The sequence below is a fragment of the Puma concolor genome, chromosome B4, assembly GCF_028749965.1.
Source record: "Puma concolor isolate L17-30 chromosome B4, mPumCon1.1.hap2, whole genome shotgun sequence".
NCBI classification, from domain to species: Eukaryota; Metazoa; Chordata; class Mammalia; order Carnivora; family Felidae; genus Puma; species Puma concolor.
In genome coordinates this window covers 6,593,559-6,612,441 of record NC_141673.1, presented here as the reverse complement: position 1 = coordinate 6,612,441, position 18,883 = coordinate 6,593,559, and the positions used below count along the sequence as shown (strand labels likewise).

Below are 18,883 nucleotides of genomic sequence, written 5' to 3'. Positions count from 1 at the left end.
TCTCGGAAAGCCATTTTGTATTCAAACATCAGGTTTTCAGCAGGGAGACCTCACGCCCTTCCCCTGGTGGACCCCCCACCCCTGCGTCCTGCCCAAGTACCCCTTCCTCCAGAGCTGATGGGGTGTACAAAGGGCTGGGCACGGATGCCAACCTAGTCGCCATTTTGGTTTTGCTTTTTACGTGAATATTACTTTTTCGAACAGGTGCTACATGACGTAGTTTGTTTTTTTTGTTTTGTTTTGTTTTGTTTTGTTTTGTTTTGTTTTGTTTTCAACGTTTTTTATTTATTTTTGGGACAGAGAGAGACAGAGCATGAACGGGGGAGGGGCAGAGAGAGAGGGAGACACAGAATCGGAAACAGGCTCCAGGCTCTGAGCCATCAGCCCAGAGCCCGACGCGGGGCTCGAACTCACGGACCGCGAGATCGTGACCTGGCTGAAGTCGGACGCTTAACCGACTGCGCCACCCAGGCGCCCCTACATGACGTAGTTTGAAACACAATGTACCATAAACAGCTCTGCGTGTCTCGCCGTGTCTTACCCCTTTCCCATCCTTGTGGCTCAGCTCACCCCCCAGGATAACCCGCTTTTTAAGCGTGCTCATATCCTTCCGGTCCACCGTCAGGCTGCGACAGAGAACCGAGGCTTGGCCAACAGGTGGGACCACGGGTCTCCCAACCCCGCCAACCTTCTTTTCTCTTTGACACTTGATGGCACTGATGCCACTGGGTACTTCCTGGGGTTTAAAGATCACGCGATCACCTTAAGGTTCTCAGAGATGACAGCCACCGTCCATCACCATCCTGCACCGCTCTCTGGGGTGGCCCGAGGGACGTGCCCGGGTGGGCCACACTGGCCCGTGTCCGGGTGGCCGTGGCCAAGCTCTGCTGCCCTGGCTCGGTCCCAAGAGGACACGAGTGCAGGCTGAAGAAGTGCGCCCCGGCTGGAAGGGCCCCGGGTCCCCAGGGAAGCCGCGCCGAGTCCCTCACCCAGACAGGCAGCACTGAGGCCCCCGTCTTTGTGCTTCCGTTCCAGGTCTGGTGCTGAGCAGAGACCGGAGGATCTCTTTGGTGAGTGCGGCCGTCTCTCTTTCTCTTTTGTTATCGCCGTCCAACATGCGTGGCACAATAGTCACCATTTTAAAATCACTCGTAAGTGTCCAGTTCAGTGGCACTAAATACATTCACAATGTCATACAACCATCATTGCCCCCAGAAAAACTCTGTCCCCACTGAACACCGGTTCTCCACCCTCCCCCCGTCCCTGGTGGCCACCGTTCTGTTTTCTCCGTATGAACTTGGCTGGTCTAGGGACCTCATCTAAGTGGAATCATGCAAAACGTGGCCTCCTGTGTCCGGCTTATTTCACTTACTGTTTCCAAAGCTCATCCGTGTTGTGGCAGGTGATGGAATTTCATTCCTCCCGTGACTGAGTAATATTCCGTTTGTCTGGATCGATCCACGCATCCATCGATCGACACTTGTGTTGTGTCCCCCTTTCGGTGACTATGAACCATGCTGCTGTGAACACGGGTTATGAATATCGATTTGAGCCCTTGCTTTCAATTTTTTTGGATCTACACCTAGGAGTGGAATTGCTGGGTCCCATGACGATCCCGTGTTTCACCTTTTTGAGAAACCGCCAAACTGTTTTGCGCAGCGGCGACCGTCTTCGTTCCCACCAGCCACGGGCAAGGGTTCCGATTTCTGCGCCACCTCACCAGCGCGCGTTACTTTCCTTTTCAAAAAATTTTCAGCCGTCCTGGCGGGTGTGAGGTGGTGCACAGCCTCTTTCGAATCGTTGGTCTCTTTGTGGCAAGGGCTGAGGTGGAGAGGGATCCCCAGGGGGGCCGGCACGAGTCGGGGCCGCACCGGGATTTGCCCTGCACCTGGGAGACATGGAGGGACGCCGGCGGGAGGTGGCCACGGTGCAGCAGCCGCTCCTGGTCCTTCCAGGCGCCTTGCACGTGTGCCCCGGTAGTCCTCACTGCAGCCCCAGAGGAGGGACCTGTCGGCCCCCGCAGGCGAGGACACGAAGGCAGCCTGACGACTTGCCTGTGATCCAGCAGCACCGTCGGTGGGGGCTGCACACCCACGAACGACTGAAAAACCATTACTGACACACAGGTGCCCACAGAGCAAAACGTGAATATCAAGGCCCACCGTTGGCCACGTTGAGGGCAGACTTTGCAGCCCCATCTGTGTTTTCGTGACTATGAACATAGACGCCGACCTATTTTAGGGTTCTTTGTTTTTGCTGTTCGTTTAGGCTTTCACATAAGTGGTTGCAAATGCTTCCGTGGATGTGGATTAACTGGAAGGGCAGCGGGAGTTCAGGAAAGGCACACTGGTGGGGGGGGGGGGGAGGGGGCGGTCAGAGGAGTTTCCTGGAGGAAGTGGGACATGAGCCAGGTCCAGAGTGGCGGGATCGACCTGGGTAAGAAGGGGAAGACTTTCCAGGTACCTGCTTACCATGTAGATAGGGGCTTAGAATAGGCTTAGCGCATGTGTTGAGATGGGGTTCCTGATGGAGGGTGTGAAGACCAGAAGGGGAGAGAGGGGCTGCATAACACGAGGCCTGGAAGCCAGCAGCCAGCCTGGAGCTGTGCGACAGGGGCATTTTCAGAAACTCCACCACAGAGGCTGTGTGACCTTGGGCAAGCCACTTACCCCCTCCGAACCTGTCTTGTGTGCAAAAAGGAAGTGCATTCATTCGTTTATTCATCCATGCAGCTGGTTAATGAAAAGCTAGGAGGTACCAGCCCCTATGCCCACCTTTGTGGGGTTGCTGTGTAGATTAGTTAAGGCCTGTGTGTTGAGTGCTCTAGCACATTGCTTTAGGTGCTCACAGACGGTGCTCTTAATGAGATTGTTTAAGAGAGTAACTTGTTTTGCACATGTGAGATGCTGTCATTAGAGGTGGGAACCTCTGGCCTCAGGTGGTCTCAGGGAGACCACTGAGAGTCGTCACCCAGGCCCAGATGTGGACATGAGGCCAGGACCAGGGCATTAGCCAAAGGGATGAGAATGTTTGACTTTTGGTTTTGATCCAACTGGGATCTGTTCTCAATATGGTGTGAGGTAGGGATCCATTTTCATTTTCCCCCCAGATGAATAGCCAGTTGGCCCATTACCAGTTATTGGGGGTCCTCCTAACCACTAAGACTCACTCACCGTGTTTTGTCTTCTGTGTGCCGGTCCTCAGGCTGGGAGCTAATTGCCAGATTCTAACCAGTGGGGTCCTGGAGGCCCCTGTTGGAAAGCTTCCCTCCAGAAAGAGTGATCCTGGCTGGACCCCTGACCTGAGCCAGGCAACCCTCTAGGCAGCAGGGCAGGGCCCCAACTCTCCATTGCTCCACAGTGTGGGTTGGGCTGGTTACTTTTTGTGGCATTTGGAAACACCCCTTCTCCCTCCTAGGAGCACACAGCTGTTCTGCAGCGGGGTCATGGTCAGTCACAGTGCCCAAAATGGAAAGAGTGCCCACCGATTTGAAGTTTACGTTTGGAACATAAACTGAATTACAAAAGATACAAATTCTAAAATTTCATTTTAGAATTCCATTTTTTGTTCCATTGATCTTGTCACCATCTGAGAAATACCATTTTATTTTAATTCCTATTTCCTTCTAATTGTTTTGATAGTTAGTGGAACCAGTGCTCTCTCCTTGTTCTTCTTTTACACATTTCCTTGGCTTTTATTGCATATTTTCACTTCCAAATGAAGTTTGGAATGATCATCTTCTGCTAAAAATTATATTGGGATGGGGCACGTGGCTGGCTCAGTTGGTAGATCATGCAGCTCTTGATCTTGAGGTCGTGAGTTCAAACCCCATGTTGGGCATAACGCTTACTTAAAAAAAGATTATATTGGGATAATACTGAGTTTGTAGAATACTTTGGGAATTTAGTTACTGTTAAAATTATGAATGGGTATCACTTATTCATAATAAAGGCACCACCTCAATTTAGTGGCTTTCAGGCAATGGGTTATCCATATGAAAAAGTACGATCCTAGATCATTGCCTCACACTACACACAAAAATAATTCCAGATGGATCACAGATCATAACATGAGAGGCAAAACAGTAAGGGTTCTAAAGAAAACAGGGAGTACCTTCATGACCTTGACATAGACAATACATTTTATTTTATTATTTTTTTTTTAATTTTTTTTTTTTTAACGTTTATTCATTTTTTTGGGACAGAGAGAGACAGAGCATGAACGGGGGAGGGGCAGAGAGAGAGGGAGACACAGAATCGGAAACAGGCTCCAGGCTCTGAGCCATCAGCCCAGAGCCCGATGCGGGGCTCGAACTCACGGACCGCGAGATCGTGACCTGGCTGAAGTCGGACGCTTAACCGACTGCGCCACCCAGGCACCCCGACAATACATTTTAAATAAAACAACATACACATGTGAATCAATAAAAATATTGACAAACAGGTCTTTATTAAAATTTAGAATTTCTGTTCATCATGGGGGCACCTGGGTGGCTCAGTGGGTTGAGTGTCTGACTCTTGATTTTGGCTCAGGTCATGATCCCAGGGTTGTGGGACTGAGCCATGCATTTGGCTCCATGCTGAGTGGAGATTCTCTCTCCCTCCCTCTGCTCCTTCCCCCCACTTGTGCTCATGCACACTCTCTTTCTCCCTCAAAAAGAAAAAAAATAATAACAATACTTTCTGTTCATCAAAAGACAATTTAAGAGAGTGAAAAGTCAAGCCACAGACTAAAAGAAGATATTTAAATGCATAGGTCTACTAGAGGACTCATACACATAATATACAAAGAGCTCTGACAAATCAATAAGGTAAAAACTAACAACCTCATTTTTAAAAACAGGCAAAAGATTTTAACAGGCACTTCAAGAAAAAGGCTATCCAGGGGTGCCTGGGTGGCGCAGTCGGTTAAGCGTCCGACTTCAGCCAGGTCACGATCTCGCGGTCCGTGAGTTCGAGCCCCGCGTCGGGCTCTGGGCTGATGGCTCAGAGCCTGGAGCCTGTTTCCAATTCTGTGTCTCCCTCTCTCTCTGCCCCTCCCCCGTTCATGCTCTGTCTCTCTCTGTCCCAAAAATAAATAAACGTTGAAAAAAAAAAAAATTTAAACTTCAGCTACTTTAAAAAAAAAAAAAGAAAAAGAAAAAGGCTATCCAAGTGGCCAATCAACACATGAAAGGTGCTCATCATCATTAATTAGGGCAATGCAAATCAAAAGACCAATGAGACACCTCTACGTCACTGGAATAGCCAAAATCAAAAGGCCTGACATCACTCTTTTTTTTTTTTTTTTAAGTTTAGTTTTTGAGAGAGAGCGAGCAGTGGAGGGGCAGAGAGAGAGAGAGAATCCCAAGCAGGCTCTGCACTGTCAGCGCAGAGTCTGGTGTGGGGCTTGAACTCACTGACCGTGAGATCATGACCTGAGCTGAAATCAAGAGTCAGACACGGACTGAGCCACCCAGGCGCCCCCTGACAACACCAAGTCTTACTCGGGGCATGGAGCAACCAGAATTCATCTACACTGCAGGAGGAAATACAAATTGATGCAACCATTTGGAAAATTGTTGCAGAACTGCTAAAGCAAAATATAGGCGAATCCTGTGAGCCCGCAATTCCACTCCTAGGTGTAAACCTAGCAAAAATACGTGCCGTGTGCACAAAAGGCACGTGTGAGGATGCTCATAACAGCTTCATTCGTAACAGTCCCAAGCTGGAACTCACCTACATGTCTTTGAACGACAGAATGCGTAAGTTGTTATATATTCAGACGCCGGAGCACCACACAGGAATGAGAAAACCAACACACTCACAGAGCAAAAGAAGCCAGAAAGAAGAGAGCACTCTGTATGATTCCATTTACCTGAAGCTCAAGCAGAGGCAAATTGATCTCTGGGGCTAGAGGTCTGAATAGTCACGTCCTTGGAGAATACTCCAGGGGGGAACCTGCTGGGTGCTGGTGATGTTCCAGGCTTCGATCTGGGTCACATGGAGCATTTATATGTGAAGGGCCATCATGAACCGACACATAGATCTGGGGACTTTGCCGTAAGTTACACTTGAATTACAAGAGAAAATGTGGGGTGCCTTGGTGGCTCAGCTGGTTGGGCGACTTGATTTCAGCTTAGGTCACGGTCTCACGGTTCACGGATTTGCTCACAGCATGGAGCCTGCTTTGGATCCGTCTCCCTCTCTCTGCCCCTCTCCAGCTCACGTACTCGCTCTCAAAAACAAACAAAAAAAGTCAAAAAAAATTTTACAAAAGAAAAATATACATTGGGAAGTGAAAGTGGACTAGGGAAAGAAGGTAAGAGGAGAGGGATGTAGACGCAGAGACAACCGAAAAAAAAAAAAAAAAGACAAGCACACCCAATAGCCTTTGCTCTTAAAGACTTTCTTGGAGAAATATCCTCCTATCGTAGCCTTGGAAGAAACCACTGCAAAACCCCAGCCTTGTGTTGCGCTTTCACACCTGGAGACGTATGTGGAGGGAATATCCCTCAGTCTCTGCCTTGGGGACCAACATAGAATTGAGTCGAGGGCCTGAGCCCACAAGCCGGAGAGCCCCAGTTCGGCCAGAGAAGGCTATGGAAGCAAGACGAAGAGGATGGGGGCTGGGGGCAGACACCTGAGCCGAGTCCTGGTGCCATCTCCTGTTTGCTCTCGTGCATCTTTAGCCCGTGTGATCCTCCACCAAAGCACCGTTTTAATATGCCCATCAGCACGGGTCCCGGGGAGCCCCTCTGTGGGCAGGAGCCACCTTGGTGCTTTTCCTTGAGCTGGGCGCTCTGCCTGGAGGAGAGGGTGCAGCATGTCCGGGTCCTTGTAGACCGTTCATCTGGGAACGCCTGTTTCTGAAGAGCACCCAAGGTCATTTTTGCCCGAGGAGGGGAACCAGCTGGGAGGTCGGCGCAGAACAAGGGCAGTGTGCTCTCGTGGCTGTGACTGGAGGTGTGCTTGTGTGCACGTGTGTGCTCTCATGAGGATTTCACACTCGTCAAGGGGGTGGAGGAGTGTCGGGCACTTGACACAGTCAGTCCTCGTGGGAGCTTTGTGGAATTCATCCGCTCAGCACCCCTGTATCGAGCTCCTCCTATGGCACATCTCGAGTTCTGGGGCGGGGGCAGCACAGTCCGGTACAAGCATAACGTGAGCCTCACGTAATTTCACGTCTCGGAGTAGCCATATCAGAGTAAAAAGAAACAGGTGAGACCAACTTTCGCATTTTTTAACTCCATGTATCCGCGATGTAGTCAGTATAAACATTTCAGATATTGGGCATTTTTTCGTGCTGTCTTTGAAATCCTCTGTCCAGTTTCCACCTACAGCACATCTCAGCTTGGACTAGGCCCATTTCGAGCACTCATAGCCACGTATGTGTCCCTTGTGGGACAGCACAGATATGACGCCTTCAATGGTCATAAGACAGGGTGGTCCGGGCTATGATGGAGGCCTGCAGGGGCGGTGGGGACATCGAGGTATATTCATTCTGCCCTGTGGCTTAAGCAGATTTCTTTCTCGTGGAAATGGCTGGTGCGGGCACGCGGGCCGCTGCCTGGCCGGGCAGCACTACAGGGCGGCCTGTGGATGTGGAAAGGGGTTTCGGGGCGAGGGGCCACACCTAGTCCTCAAATCTAGGCCCAGAAGCAGCCCGGGTCACTTCTCTGCATTTAGTTGCACAAGCACACCAGGAGGTAAAGGGATTTGGACACGTCTGGCTGGGCAGCCGTTAGCCCAGAAAGAGGGAGAACAGATTTAGGGGGAAAACCAGTCTGACCCGTGGGGTTTAGAGAGGCCTCTGTTGAGGTGATGTGTTTGGGTACTGAGGCAGATGGCCATGGTGGCCCCATGAGGCCCCCGCAGCCCCCAAGAGAGATGGGCTTTGCACCCACGGCAGCACCCGCTAACCTGTGGGAGGACTCACTGTGGTTTTGTCTCTGCAGCCAGAGCACAGCATCGATTTCGTCAGCAGGGACCTGCTTGTGCATTTCATCAGGAAGCTGCAGGCCCACGTCCTGCTCATCAAGTAAGTTGGAGCCATGTGCCCGAGAGGCTCGACTGTCAGGAATCTCCGCGGCTCTAGGGGGAGGTTCCTAGTTCTACCAGCGAGACCTGGCCGTCATTTTTCATGGGTGGCTGCTCCCACTGCCCCAAGCAGTGGAAGGCAAAGCAAGGGGAGGGCTCGGGCAGCGGGTGGGGCGGATTCGAAGGCACCTCTCAGCAGGGGTCTGCGAGGCAGGGGCCAGCGGGCCTGACAGTGGGACGCTCGCTCTACCAAATTCTCCAGCCACACCAGACCCCTTACGGCCCCAGATCCGGGCTGCTCACCTGCCTTCCTCCCCACTGCCGGCGCCCGGCCGGAAGCAGTCCCGCAGTGAACATCCTTCCGTGTGGCTTGGATGCCGCTTTCCGCTCTGCTGCGGCCAGCCTAGACTGTGGCACGCCTGAGGCAGGAACCCCGACTTCTGGGGACACACGTGTCTCTGGTGCTGAGCACGGGGGTTTAGGAGGCAAATCCACACCACAGGGAAATACGCCGCACGTCCTCACTAGGACGGCCAGACTAAAGATAACCGGTGTCGGCAAGGATGTGAGACACCAGGACCCTCGTGCTGGGGGGCTATAACACGGAGCAGCCACTTGGAAAGCAGTCTGGCAATTTCTCAAGCCAGTGTTACCACAGGACCCGGCAACTGCACTCCCTGGGCATCTGTGTGCCCCACACAGGACCACACGACAGCTCGCACGTGATGGCTCGGAGCAGTGTTGTTCACAATGGCCCAGAGGTAGAGACGTCTGTCAGCCGGCGAGCAGATGAGCCAAGTACGGTACCTCCATACAGTGGGCTATGTTTTAGCCACAAAGGGGAACGAACTTGTACGGGCCACACGGGCGAGCCTTGGGAACATTATGTAAAGTGGAAGCCAGCCACACGAACCCACGTACCCACGTAGGATTTGCTTCACATGCAAGTCCAGAGAGGAAAGTCTAGAGAGGGTTGATCAGTGGTTGCAGAAGACGGACTGGGCACTGTGTGTGTGTGTGTGTGTGTGTGTGTGAGAGAGAGAGAGAGAGAGAGAGAACTACGGGTTTGGGATGTTTGAGACAATAACATCCTAAAACTGACCGTAGTGATGGTTGTACAACTCAAATATACTAACAAACATGCAATGGTACATTACATGTTAAATGGGTGAAGTTCTCTCAGTAAAGATGTCGGGAGAGAAAGCATCGACTTAAGAGACTGTCATCACCTTCTGGCCCTGCCATTCAGAGGCTGTGGCCACAGGCAGGTCCTGCAACCCGATGGAGTTGAACCCACAGCACTTGGCTCACGTTGGCCAGTGAGCCCCGAGTGCCCGCAGGTGCCCAGGGCCTCGACCCTGATTTACACCTGGGCTCTGAGGGAAACTCGGAGGCAAGCCTGGGCCTGTCTCCTCTCAGCCTGGAACCCAGGGCAGGGGCGAGGCACCGCAAGGTGGCCCTAAGGTGAGCCCTGATTTTTCTTTGGCTTTCCAGAGCAATGCAAGGGTTTTATAACGTGAGAAGAGAGAACGACGCTGACAAGGAGGCCCTAAATTTGGTGAAGGACATACTGAAATCTGTCCTAAAGGAGGTAGGTGTGCGGGGCTCAGCCAGGCTGGGGGTCAGCAGGGTCCTCACCCAGGCTCTGGTCTGGCCCCAGGTCTAATGGGTGGACTGCCAGGAACTACCAGGCCTCACTCCCCACTGTGGCCAGTCCCTGGAGCCACATGTGACTCGGCACAGGAAACACATTTAATTGGCAGAATCTCCCAGTTTTATTGTCCTCACATATCCTGTAGGCCAAGCCCAACTGGGCCAGAGGCCATCCCACAATTTCTAGGGTGAGCAGGTGACCAGTTACATCAGTGGGTGATGGCTGCAGGTGAGGGTGGGTCTCCCAGTTGGGGAGCTGAGACTCATGCTTTGTCCCTGGGAGCACCTGGCACTTTCCGACCATCACCCACCATAAACACCTGACCCTGGGGGCCTCTGCTAACATCTCGGCATCGGCACCGGAGTGGCCGGCTGGATGGTCAGCGGGCAGTGCCTTCCTGCCTCCCAAAGAGGATCAAGTTTGAAAGGCTGCTCATTTTTCAAGCCAACCTTAAAGTGGCAGAATGAACAGCACCCCGGGTCCCTCCCCAGCCTCGCTCTACAACCTCACCGCTCAGAACGGTCCAGAAGCCCAGGGTTTGGACACTTACCCCCCCAAACAGGCCTTTCTTGCTGGCTCTGAGCCAGGCCCTGACTTAACCAGAGGGTGCCCCTGGAGCTGCAGGTCAGTCACTGCCCCGAGGGCCACTGTGAGGGACCCTCCTGAGACACAGGGAGGCAGCAGGCCCTGGGAAGAGGGGCCCACGGAGCCCCCGCATCCAGGCCTCACCTCACCACGCATCCCTCCCTCTCCAGTGGTTCCAGTACACAGAAGTCCCGGGCAATCACTACGTCCACATGAACCAACCCCAGCGTGTGGCCGGGATCATCGGCTCCTTTTTGAAGAGCGGTACCCTGAACCAGCTGTAGCCTGGGCCTGGGGCTTTGCCCCGCTCCCCCCACTCACCCCCCAGACTCCCCGCTCCCAATCCCCACAGCCAGGCCAGGTGCGGTGGGGACAGGCCTCACGGGTCTTGGAGACCAGCAGGGGCTGAGGCAGAGAAACCTGGGGCAGGGTTTGGAGGGATGGGGCCAAGATTCTGACTTTTGGTATCTGAGACTTCAAGGAGGAGACACTGTTTGGACCTGGAGGGTTGTCCGTTTTGTGGCTGATAATCGGCAGTGAGTGGGTAGCGGATGGAGGAAGGAAGGGCCAGGTTACTGCCCAGCTGGATGAAAAATAAAATGTTCTGTATTCGCACTGTTTCCGAGGCCGTTTCGCTGCCAGCGGGGGCCCTTCCAATGGGGGAAGGGGAGAACACAGCAGACACTTAGCCTGAGAGGAGAGTCCAGGAACAGGCCGGGAACAGAGATGAGAAGGGAGCAAGCGCTCCCCAGGCTGGTGGCGTCCTGACAAGCCCTCACACCGGGCAGGCCCCGCCAGCATGGGGTCCCGAGACTGCAGAAGCACCAGGGCCCAGGGAGGAGCTGTCGTTCACCCCATCCGTGGGGACTCCGGCCTCGGGGGCTGGCTGACACGGTAGCCCCTCGGCCTGGGCAGCCTGGGACGAGCTGTTCCAGACCTCTGCGTCCTCACCAACCGCACACCGTCACCATTCACCGTTCTGCTCCGTGGGGCCCGTGGGCCAACTCAGCTCAGTAGGGTCGGAATTTGCGCTGGGCCCGCATCAGTTCAATCCTCTGCTTGTCCTCCTCAAACTTCTTGCGCAGCTGGGCTAGATCTAGGGCGGGAAGCACAAGGGGAAATGGGGCCCTATCGGTCAGTGTGGCCCGTGGGGGGGTGGGGGTGGGGCTGTGCCGCGTGGCCCCCAAGCCTGCTGGCCTCTGCTCTGAGAAACGGTTGGGACCTTGCATGGAGACTGACTAGCATGCAGGCCTAGTCAGAGGGTGGAAGCTGAAGACAGGGCAGCACACCTGAGGTTTCAGAGGAACCTCCTCAGTAAAAGAAAAAGCACGGAGAAAGCAAGGCACCTGCTCCCTTCCCGCCCCTACCCCACAGACCCAAGGTGAAGGAAGGTGGCTTTGGGGGTGTCAGGAGCCCCCGGGGCACCTCTCCCAAACACTCCCCGCTGCAGCACTCAGACTGGGGACAAGATCGGGAAGTAAAGGGACTCCGCCCTGAGAGTGCCACGGAACCCAGATGGCAGGTCTGTCACCAGGTGAGCAGCCGAGGAGCCCAGAGGGAGGGCTGGCAGAGGCCCGCCGTCAGTGAATCTAGACAAAAGGGCAGGAGCGGGGGTGCAGGACACAGTGGGGAGCAGCAGTGAGGCCGGGGAGGGCACGGTGTGCCGGGTGGCAGGTTACCACCTGCTGCAGAGCTCGTCCCCCTGCCGAGGCCGGGGCCAGGGCCAGGGCCAGCACCCTCTCCCCCAGGCCCCCGGGCAGCTGCCCCGCAAGCAGGGGAATCGGGGGCCGTGGCAGCAAGCTCAGCATCATCATGGCCATGAGTCAACCACAGGCGATCGCTCACCCCAACACTCTCCTTGTGGGCACCCCCCCCCGCCCACGCATGGCGCCCACACACACTCTTTCTCTCTCTCTCACTCACACACGCACGGTGCTCACTCGAGACCCCCCCCCCCCCCGCCCCCAAATCACGTCCAGCAGTGGCCCTCTCTGCACCCAGTGAGCACTTGAGATCCACCCTCTGCCACGTGGCCCCTTGCTGGAGGCTGACAAGTTCCAGCACCAACTGCTCAGGGCTCTGCAGCCTCTAAGCAACCCAAGGGCCCCCACAGCTGCCGCTGGGGAGCCACGAGGGGACCACCACGGGGGATGCTGCAGGCTGGGACCCCCGACTCCAGAGCCTATCAGGAAGTCTGTGCCCAAGGACACCCCCACCCCGCACCCAGGTCTGGCCGCCCTCCAGATCTGAGTTCCGGCCGCGGCTGGTAGCAGTGGCCACGGGCCGGGCCGGGCCCCGAGGGAAGCGGGGCTGAAGCACAGGGGCCTGGGGCGCTCCTTACGCTCCATCTTGGTCTCTCGGTGCTGCCAGGCGTAAAAGTTGAGCAGCTCTTTGCGGGCGCGCTTCCGTCTCTCCCTCTCCAGCACCCGCAGGCTCGCCGCCTCCGTCCGGGGTAGCACTGGCCGCCGGCCCCGGCGCGTCACCTTCACCCAGCCCTCCTCGTCCGGAATCCCTTCCTCCTCCTTGGCCTTGGCCTCCTCCTGGAAGGAACAGACCCTGTGATGGGCAGGCGCCTGGGACCCACCCTCCTCTCGTGGCTCTCTCCCTCCTGCGCCCGGAACCTCCCCGGGCACACATCACCACCTGCTGCGCCCTCTCCCTCCCAGTAGCTAAATACGGGGGGACGGGGGAGCACAGGGGTGCCAACGCTGCCTCCTCCCTCAGACTGTTTTCCACAGACCACTCGGAGACAAGAGGTCACCCAGCTAGGTGACCCAGGACTCAGAAGGGAAAAGAGGAGTAACCGGGACAGGCTGCCACCGCCCCTCCTCCTCAGGAGCCACACACAACACCCACGACACCTCCTTCCCTGTGGCCACGCAGCCGCCTCTCCCGAAGCCCCACCTCAGCTATCCTCTTGTCATACGCCTCCATGAATGTGTCCACTTCGACCCTCAAGGCCTCAGGGTCCGGCACCGAGTCTGTGTAGTTGCTGACCCACTCTGAGGGAGAAAGGAGTGAGGGACGGGGCCTCCTCAGGCCTGATCCCTCAGGGCCAGCCAGTCAGGATCTTTTTTTTTTTTTTTTTTAAGTGGGCTTCATACCCAGCATGGGGCTTGAACTCACAACACTGAGATCAAGACCTGAGCCGAGACCAAGAGCCGGACGCTTAACCCACTGAGCCACCCGGGCGCCCCCCAGTCAGGATCTCCTTCCACAGGCCACGAGGATGGCGACGTGTGGCCCAAGCTTCAGGTGCTAAGAAGAGTCTAGTGGCGGTGAGCTGGGCCCTCACCTCCGGCCACCCTGAGTGCCAGGCCCAGGCCTCCCAGCGCCTCCCCGCCAACCCAGGGCCCGGGACGGAGGTGCCCGACATCGCCGCGGTACTGACTGTGAACGCCGCTCTTCACAGGGTGACTGTCTGTCGAGACCAGCAAAGGGCCCTTCAGGGCTAAGGCAGCCGACACCCCACCTGGCTTCTGGAACACCACGTAGGCTACCTGGAACCCCTGGGGGAAGAAGGAGAGAGGTCAGAATGCCAGGGCCCTTCCCGTCCTCCCAGTCACCCAGCACCAGGGATGCCACCTGCCCTCAGCTTGACTTGCTGCTGGACCAGGGGATGTGTGCTGGGCTGTTCCGCCACAAAGATAACCAGAAAGTGATCTGTAATCCTGGGGAGAGACGGCCACGCTCCTGATCTTCTCACTGGTGCTAGAAGCGACCCAGGCGAGGTGAGACACTCGGGACCTTCCTCCCAGTTATGGGAGGGACTCTGTGAAAAGCGAGCTCACCAAGCACCACAGGCGGACACCAGTTCACACGCGCTATGCCCGGAGCAGGTGCCTCACGCTTCCTCGAGGGGAAACGAGACCAGGCCATGGGGCCTAGGGAGGAATGGACTTCGGCGGACTTCGGGAGCTCAGAGAGGCTTTCCCCCAGGATGCTGGGAAGAGCTAGGCAAGAAGCTAAGGGATGGTGGCAGATGCAGGGAAAGGAGCAGGGCGCCGTCTGCCCAACAGGCATCCTCAACCACACAAGCGAGGACTGGCCTAGGACCACGGGGACCGCTCAGCCGCCCTGCTGTCACCCTGCCACCACCGCCCCACGCACACCGCGGACGCTGTCCCAGCCCCACCGCGCGCCCCATGAGAGCAGACCGCAGAACTTGAATGCCTACCCGAACGGGCGTGGGGTGAAAAAACTTGGACTTTGGTTCCTCTGAGCGGTCAGCAAGGTCCGGCTTCTCCTGTAACTCCACAGACTGGACGGGGCCGCAGGGAGAGAGGAGGCGGGCCAGGCACTCCTGCCGAAGCGGGGGCAGGGGGTTAGGGAGGGGGGAAGCTCGGCATGAGAGGCAGCAGGGCCTTCTGGAACCCCCTCTGCCCAGGGCAGCACCACTGGGGGCGGGGTCTCAGAGTCCATGTCTGCCCAACGAGGGGGGCGCACACACAGGCCCGGGCAAACCACATCCTCCTCGGCACCGTCCCAATCCTACCTCCCGTGGCCCAAGACGTCAATCTTGTGAATTTTCATGTTCAAAACTGAGCAGAAAACCACAGCGCCGCTGGCCAGGGGATGTGGGAAGAAGGAGGCAGAGTGCGAGACAGAATCCAGGTATAAGCCTTTTGGGGCTTTGCTGGAAGCACATGCCCAGGACGGGTTTGGTTTGTCCCTGAAAGGGCTTCCTCACTTTGAAAGGCCATCTCGCTGAAAGATCAGTCCTTCCCTACCAATTTCTCTGGGTGAGTGATCCCCAAAGTAGGACCAGGTTCTATTACAAGAATAGGTGAGGACGTTTTGGGGGTTATGCGGAACATTCTGATTTTAGGAGACAACCAGCTAACTTTTCCTCCCCGCAGCAGCCATTTAAAACTGAAGTTAAATCAATGTTGTAGTTGCTGGACTCAGGCTGGTGGTGACCCTTGGGGGGGGGAGGGGCATGAAGGGATTTCTTGGGCTCAGGTCATGTTCGGTTTCTGGGTGCTGAGTACACGGGGTGTTCCGTCTGTGAAATGGAGCGAGCTGTGCGCTAGGGCCCAGGCCCTTCTCTGTATACACAATACGGTTCAGGAAAAGGTAAAAAATGACGCCCTCTCCTCTGCTTCTTTCTCTAGAACAATCTTTTAGAAATCAGTATTTCTTTTTTGAATCCCAAGTCATCTAAAATCCAGCAACTCCCTTAGTTTCTCTTCTATAAAGTTATGGAAGGCAAAACTTCACTGCTTTTTGTGAAAGAAAGTTAATGTCTGGATAGATTGAGAAGTACTTTTATCTTCTTATATTTTTTCTTATGGAGATGTATCACTTTTACAATCAGGGAAAAACATGTAATTCAAACAATTCTGGGTAATAATAAGAAGCTTTGAGCTCCTCAGAACTATAGCTTTTAATTTTGTTTTTTAAGTTTATTTACTTATTTGGGGGGTGAGGGACAGAGGGAGGGAGGGAGGGAGGGAGGGAGGGAGAGAGAATCGCAAGCAGGCTCCACACTGCCAGAGTGGAGCCTGATGTGGGGCTTGAACCCATGCACCACGAGATCATGAGACCTGAGCCGAAACTCAGAGTCAGAAGCTCAACCGACTGAGCCACTCAGGTGCCCCATAAAACACAGCTTTAAAAAGCCATTTCCGGGGCACCTGGCTGGCTCGGTCCAGAGTGTGTGACTCTTGATCTCAGGGTGGTAAGTTTTTTTTTTTTTTTAACAATTTTTTTTTTCAACGTTTATTTATTTTTGGGACAGAGAGAGACAGAGCATGAACGGGGCAGGGGCAGAGAGAGAGGGAGACACAGAATCGGAAACAGGCTCCAGGCTCTGAGCCATCAGCCCAGAGCCTGACGCGGGGCTCGAACTCACGGACCGCGAGATCGTGACCTGGCTGAAGTCGGACGCTTAACCGACTGTGCCACCCAGGCGCCCCTCAGGGTGGTAAGTTTTTAAGACCCATGTTGGGTGTAGGGATTCCTTAAAAAAAAAAAAAAAAAAAAAATTTTTTTAAAGCCACTCCCTATCAAGAGACAGAGGCAGACCTCTAGATTCTCCCTTGGGGCTTCAGTTAGATGCTTCCAACTCACCACTAAGGACTTGGTGAAGGCCAGTGGGAGCCCAGCCCTGCCTGGGACTCCTGGCCAGCCCTACAGGTTCCCTCCCAGACACCCACTCACCTCTGTGCAGTATGGGGGCACGTTGAGGACAAAAAGGGTCCGCTTCTGAGGCCAGGAAGACTTGGTGCCTTCTCGAACTCTGTGTTCTCTCACATAGAGGTAGTGAGAAGCCTGCTGCTTTTCCGAGAACTTGATCGGGATGGCTGGACGGAAAATGGGGGCAGGGGTGGATGGCGTGAAAATCAAGTTCACGCTGTCCCTTTCTAGTTCTGTCTATCCATTCCATCACTGAGCCCTTCCCCTAGGCAAGGCCTGTGCAGGAATTGGAGAGTGAACGAACAGAGAACCTGCCCAGGAGGGGCTCCCAAGCTGGTGGGGGAGAGAATGTAAACGGGCAATTATTACAGGTGGGGAGCGAAATGAGAGGGGAGTTCAAACCCTGCTGCTCTTGGGGTCAACACTAAAATCCCGACAATGGCTGGAGCCCTTGCCAGATCCTGACCACCTTTCACCTCTTTCCATCCCCTCTTTCCCCAACCACTGTGTGGGCCCACCACTCCACCTTCTCCCTATTCCTCAAGGAAGCCCAGACTTCACCTGTGCTCACACATTTCCCTTTACCTGAAACATCAACTCTCCTCCCTCCACCCGTGCTTCAGGTTTTCTTTTTAAGTTTATTTATTTTTAAGATTTAAAAAAAATGTTTATTCTTTTTTTTTTTAATTTTTTTTTTAACGTTTATTTATTTTTGAGACAGAAAGAGACAGAGCATGAACAGGGGAGGGGCAGAGAGAGAGGGAGACACAGAATCTGAAACAGGCTCCAGGCTCTGAGCGGTCAGCACAGAGCCCGACGCGGGGCTCGAACTCATGGACCGTGAGATCATGACCTGAGCTGAAGTCAGACGTTTAACCGACCAAGCCACCCAGGCGCCCCCAAAATGTTTATTTATTCTTGAGAGAGAAAGCACGAGCGGGGGAGGGGCAGAGAGAGAAGGAGACACAGAATCCGAAGCAGGCTCCCAGCTCTGAGCTTGACAGCCCGACACGGGGCTCTAACTCACGGACCGTGAGATCATGACCTGAACCAAAGTCAGATGCTTAACCGAGCCACCCAAGCACCCCTTAAGTTTATTTATTTTGAGAGAGAGAGAGAGAGAGAGAGAGAGGGAGAGGGAGAGAGAGAACGAATGGGGGAGAGACAGAGAGGGAAACAGAGGATCTGAAGCAGGCTCTGTGTTGACAGCAGAGATCCCAATGCGGGGTTCTAACCTACAAACTGTGAGATCATGACCTGAGCTGAAGTCAGACACTTAACCAACTGAGCCACCCTGGCATCCCCTATCCTTCAGGCTTTAACTTCCATGGAGAGCCTTTCATGCCAAGTTAGAACCACCTGCTCTGTGCCCTGCCAACACCTCTCATGGTCTCTAAGCCTCCATCTGTGTGATCATTTGGATAATCGCTGACATTTCTGTAATGCTAGGGACTGTGTTCTGTTCTTCTCACCACCTCCTTCAGAGCACAGTACCTGTGCTCAGGAAGCTCCCATGGGAGCGGGAGATGGCAATCAACAAGAAAGCACATAACAAGATTCTATCAAATATGAAAGAAAGGGGAAAACAGTGCAGGGTGGTCGGGTGGCAGAGGCCTTTAGACAGGCCATCAGAACGGCCTCCTTGAGGAACTGACATTAAAGCCAGAAGGCACAGCTGGGTGAGGTAGAGGAGGGCACAGCAGGTGCACAAACCCTGAGGATGTAAAGACTTTGTTGTCTCAGAGGAACAGAACAAGCTTTAGGTCAGCCGAGCCAGAACGTGGGGGTGGGGGGTCCACACAAATCAACGGTAAGAAGTCTGGATTTTGTTTTAGGTGCTGACTCGTAAAACCACTGGAGTGAGTTCTGTGGGTATGGAAACACAAGTAAGCCTGTGAGGCAAAATACTACTTCTGTCTGACTTTAGAAAGAACATTCTGGCACCTGGGCGAACGGTACGCAGAGGCAAGAACAGAAGCATGAGAACCGATTAGGAGGGCACAGCCAGGTGAGGGCTGACAGGGGCCAGACTAGGAATCGCAAAGAGATGATAGGAAGTGGCTGGGCTCACCTGCGGGGCGGGGGAGGTGGAGGTGTGAAGACGGACACGGGTTTGTCCTGGGGAACAGTGTGGACAGACATGGGTTTGTTTACCTAAGGGAAGCGTTGCCCCAAACGGGCTCATCCCTGGAGAACGCCGCCAGACGCAAGCAGGGCGCAGCATCGAGCTCGCGGACCTCGGGCACTCCGGGACTCACACCCAACAGCGCGGCCGCTCCCGGGGTCCCCTTGCCACCGCCGCCTCCCGAGCCAACTCCCGGAGAAGCCTGGCCATCCCCGGACCCGCAGCTCCTCACCTGAATACCCGGGCGGGCTCGGAATCCCCTGCTCGGAGCCCTGCGCCCCACGCTTCCTCCTGCGCGCCACCATCTTGCCAACCGGAAGCTGCGGGGGCCGCTGGGAGTTGCAGTTTGGCGCTCCGAGCCCG

General features: G+C 54.9%; 2 protein-coding genes and 1 long non-coding RNA gene across 7 annotated transcripts in view; 2 read left to right on the top strand and 1 right to left on the bottom strand.

Moving 5' to 3' along the window:
• The window catches only part of SERHL2 (serine hydrolase like 2), a 21,650-nt gene extending 10,773 nt beyond the window's left edge, over positions 1-10,877 (top strand). For 3 of the 5 annotated variants that reach the window (XM_086712117.1, XM_086712115.1, XM_086712116.1), the window contains exons 9-12: positions 1,036-1,070; positions 7,937-8,019; positions 9,513-9,609; positions 10,428-10,877. In XM_086712117.1, the coding sequence (XP_086568243.1) occupies positions 1,036-1,070; positions 7,937-8,019; positions 9,513-9,609; positions 10,428-10,541 (329 nt within the window). In that variant the 3' untranslated portion in view covers positions 10,542-10,877. Of the gene's footprint in view, positions 1-1,035; positions 1,071-7,936; positions 8,020-8,217; positions 8,817-9,512; positions 9,610-10,427 lie in introns of those variants that run through there. The other 2 variants (XR_015253253.1, XR_015253254.1) reach the window with 2 other exon arrangements.
• On the top strand, positions 4,389-6,356 carry LOC147578852 (uncharacterized). The gene is made up of 2 exons (XR_015253255.1): positions 4,389-4,875; positions 5,145-6,356. It is a non-coding gene; the product is annotated as an uncharacterized LOC147578852 (long non-coding RNA).
• RRP7A (ribosomal RNA processing 7 homolog A) lies at positions 9,770-18,883 on the bottom strand. The gene is made up of 7 exons (XM_086712118.1): positions 18,753-18,883; positions 16,420-16,562; positions 14,435-14,560; positions 13,649-13,766; positions 13,162-13,259; positions 12,599-12,797; positions 9,770-11,353 (listed from the first exon to the last, which is right to left on the bottom strand). The coding sequence occupies exons 1-7, from the start codon at positions 18,823-18,825 to the stop codon at positions 11,268-11,270; spliced, it is 843 nt and encodes a 280-aa protein (XP_086568244.1). The 5' UTR covers positions 18,826-18,883; the 3' UTR covers positions 9,770-11,267.

Bases quoted from the DNA above. Each gene is read 5' to 3' on its own strand.
- RRP7A (XM_086712118.1), bottom strand. From the start codon at position 18,825: ATGGTGGCGCGCAGGAGGAAGCGTGGGGCGCAGGGCTCCGAGCAGGGG. The intron at 13,767-14,434 runs GTAGGCATTCAA...TTCTTCCCCCAG, and splicing joins TTCACCCCACGCCCGTTCGG to GGGTTCCAGGTAGCCTACGT. The intron at 12,798-13,161 runs GTGGGGCTTCGG...TGTTCCTTCCAG, and splicing joins ATGACAAGAGGATAGCTGAG to GAGGAGGCCAAGGCCAAGGA.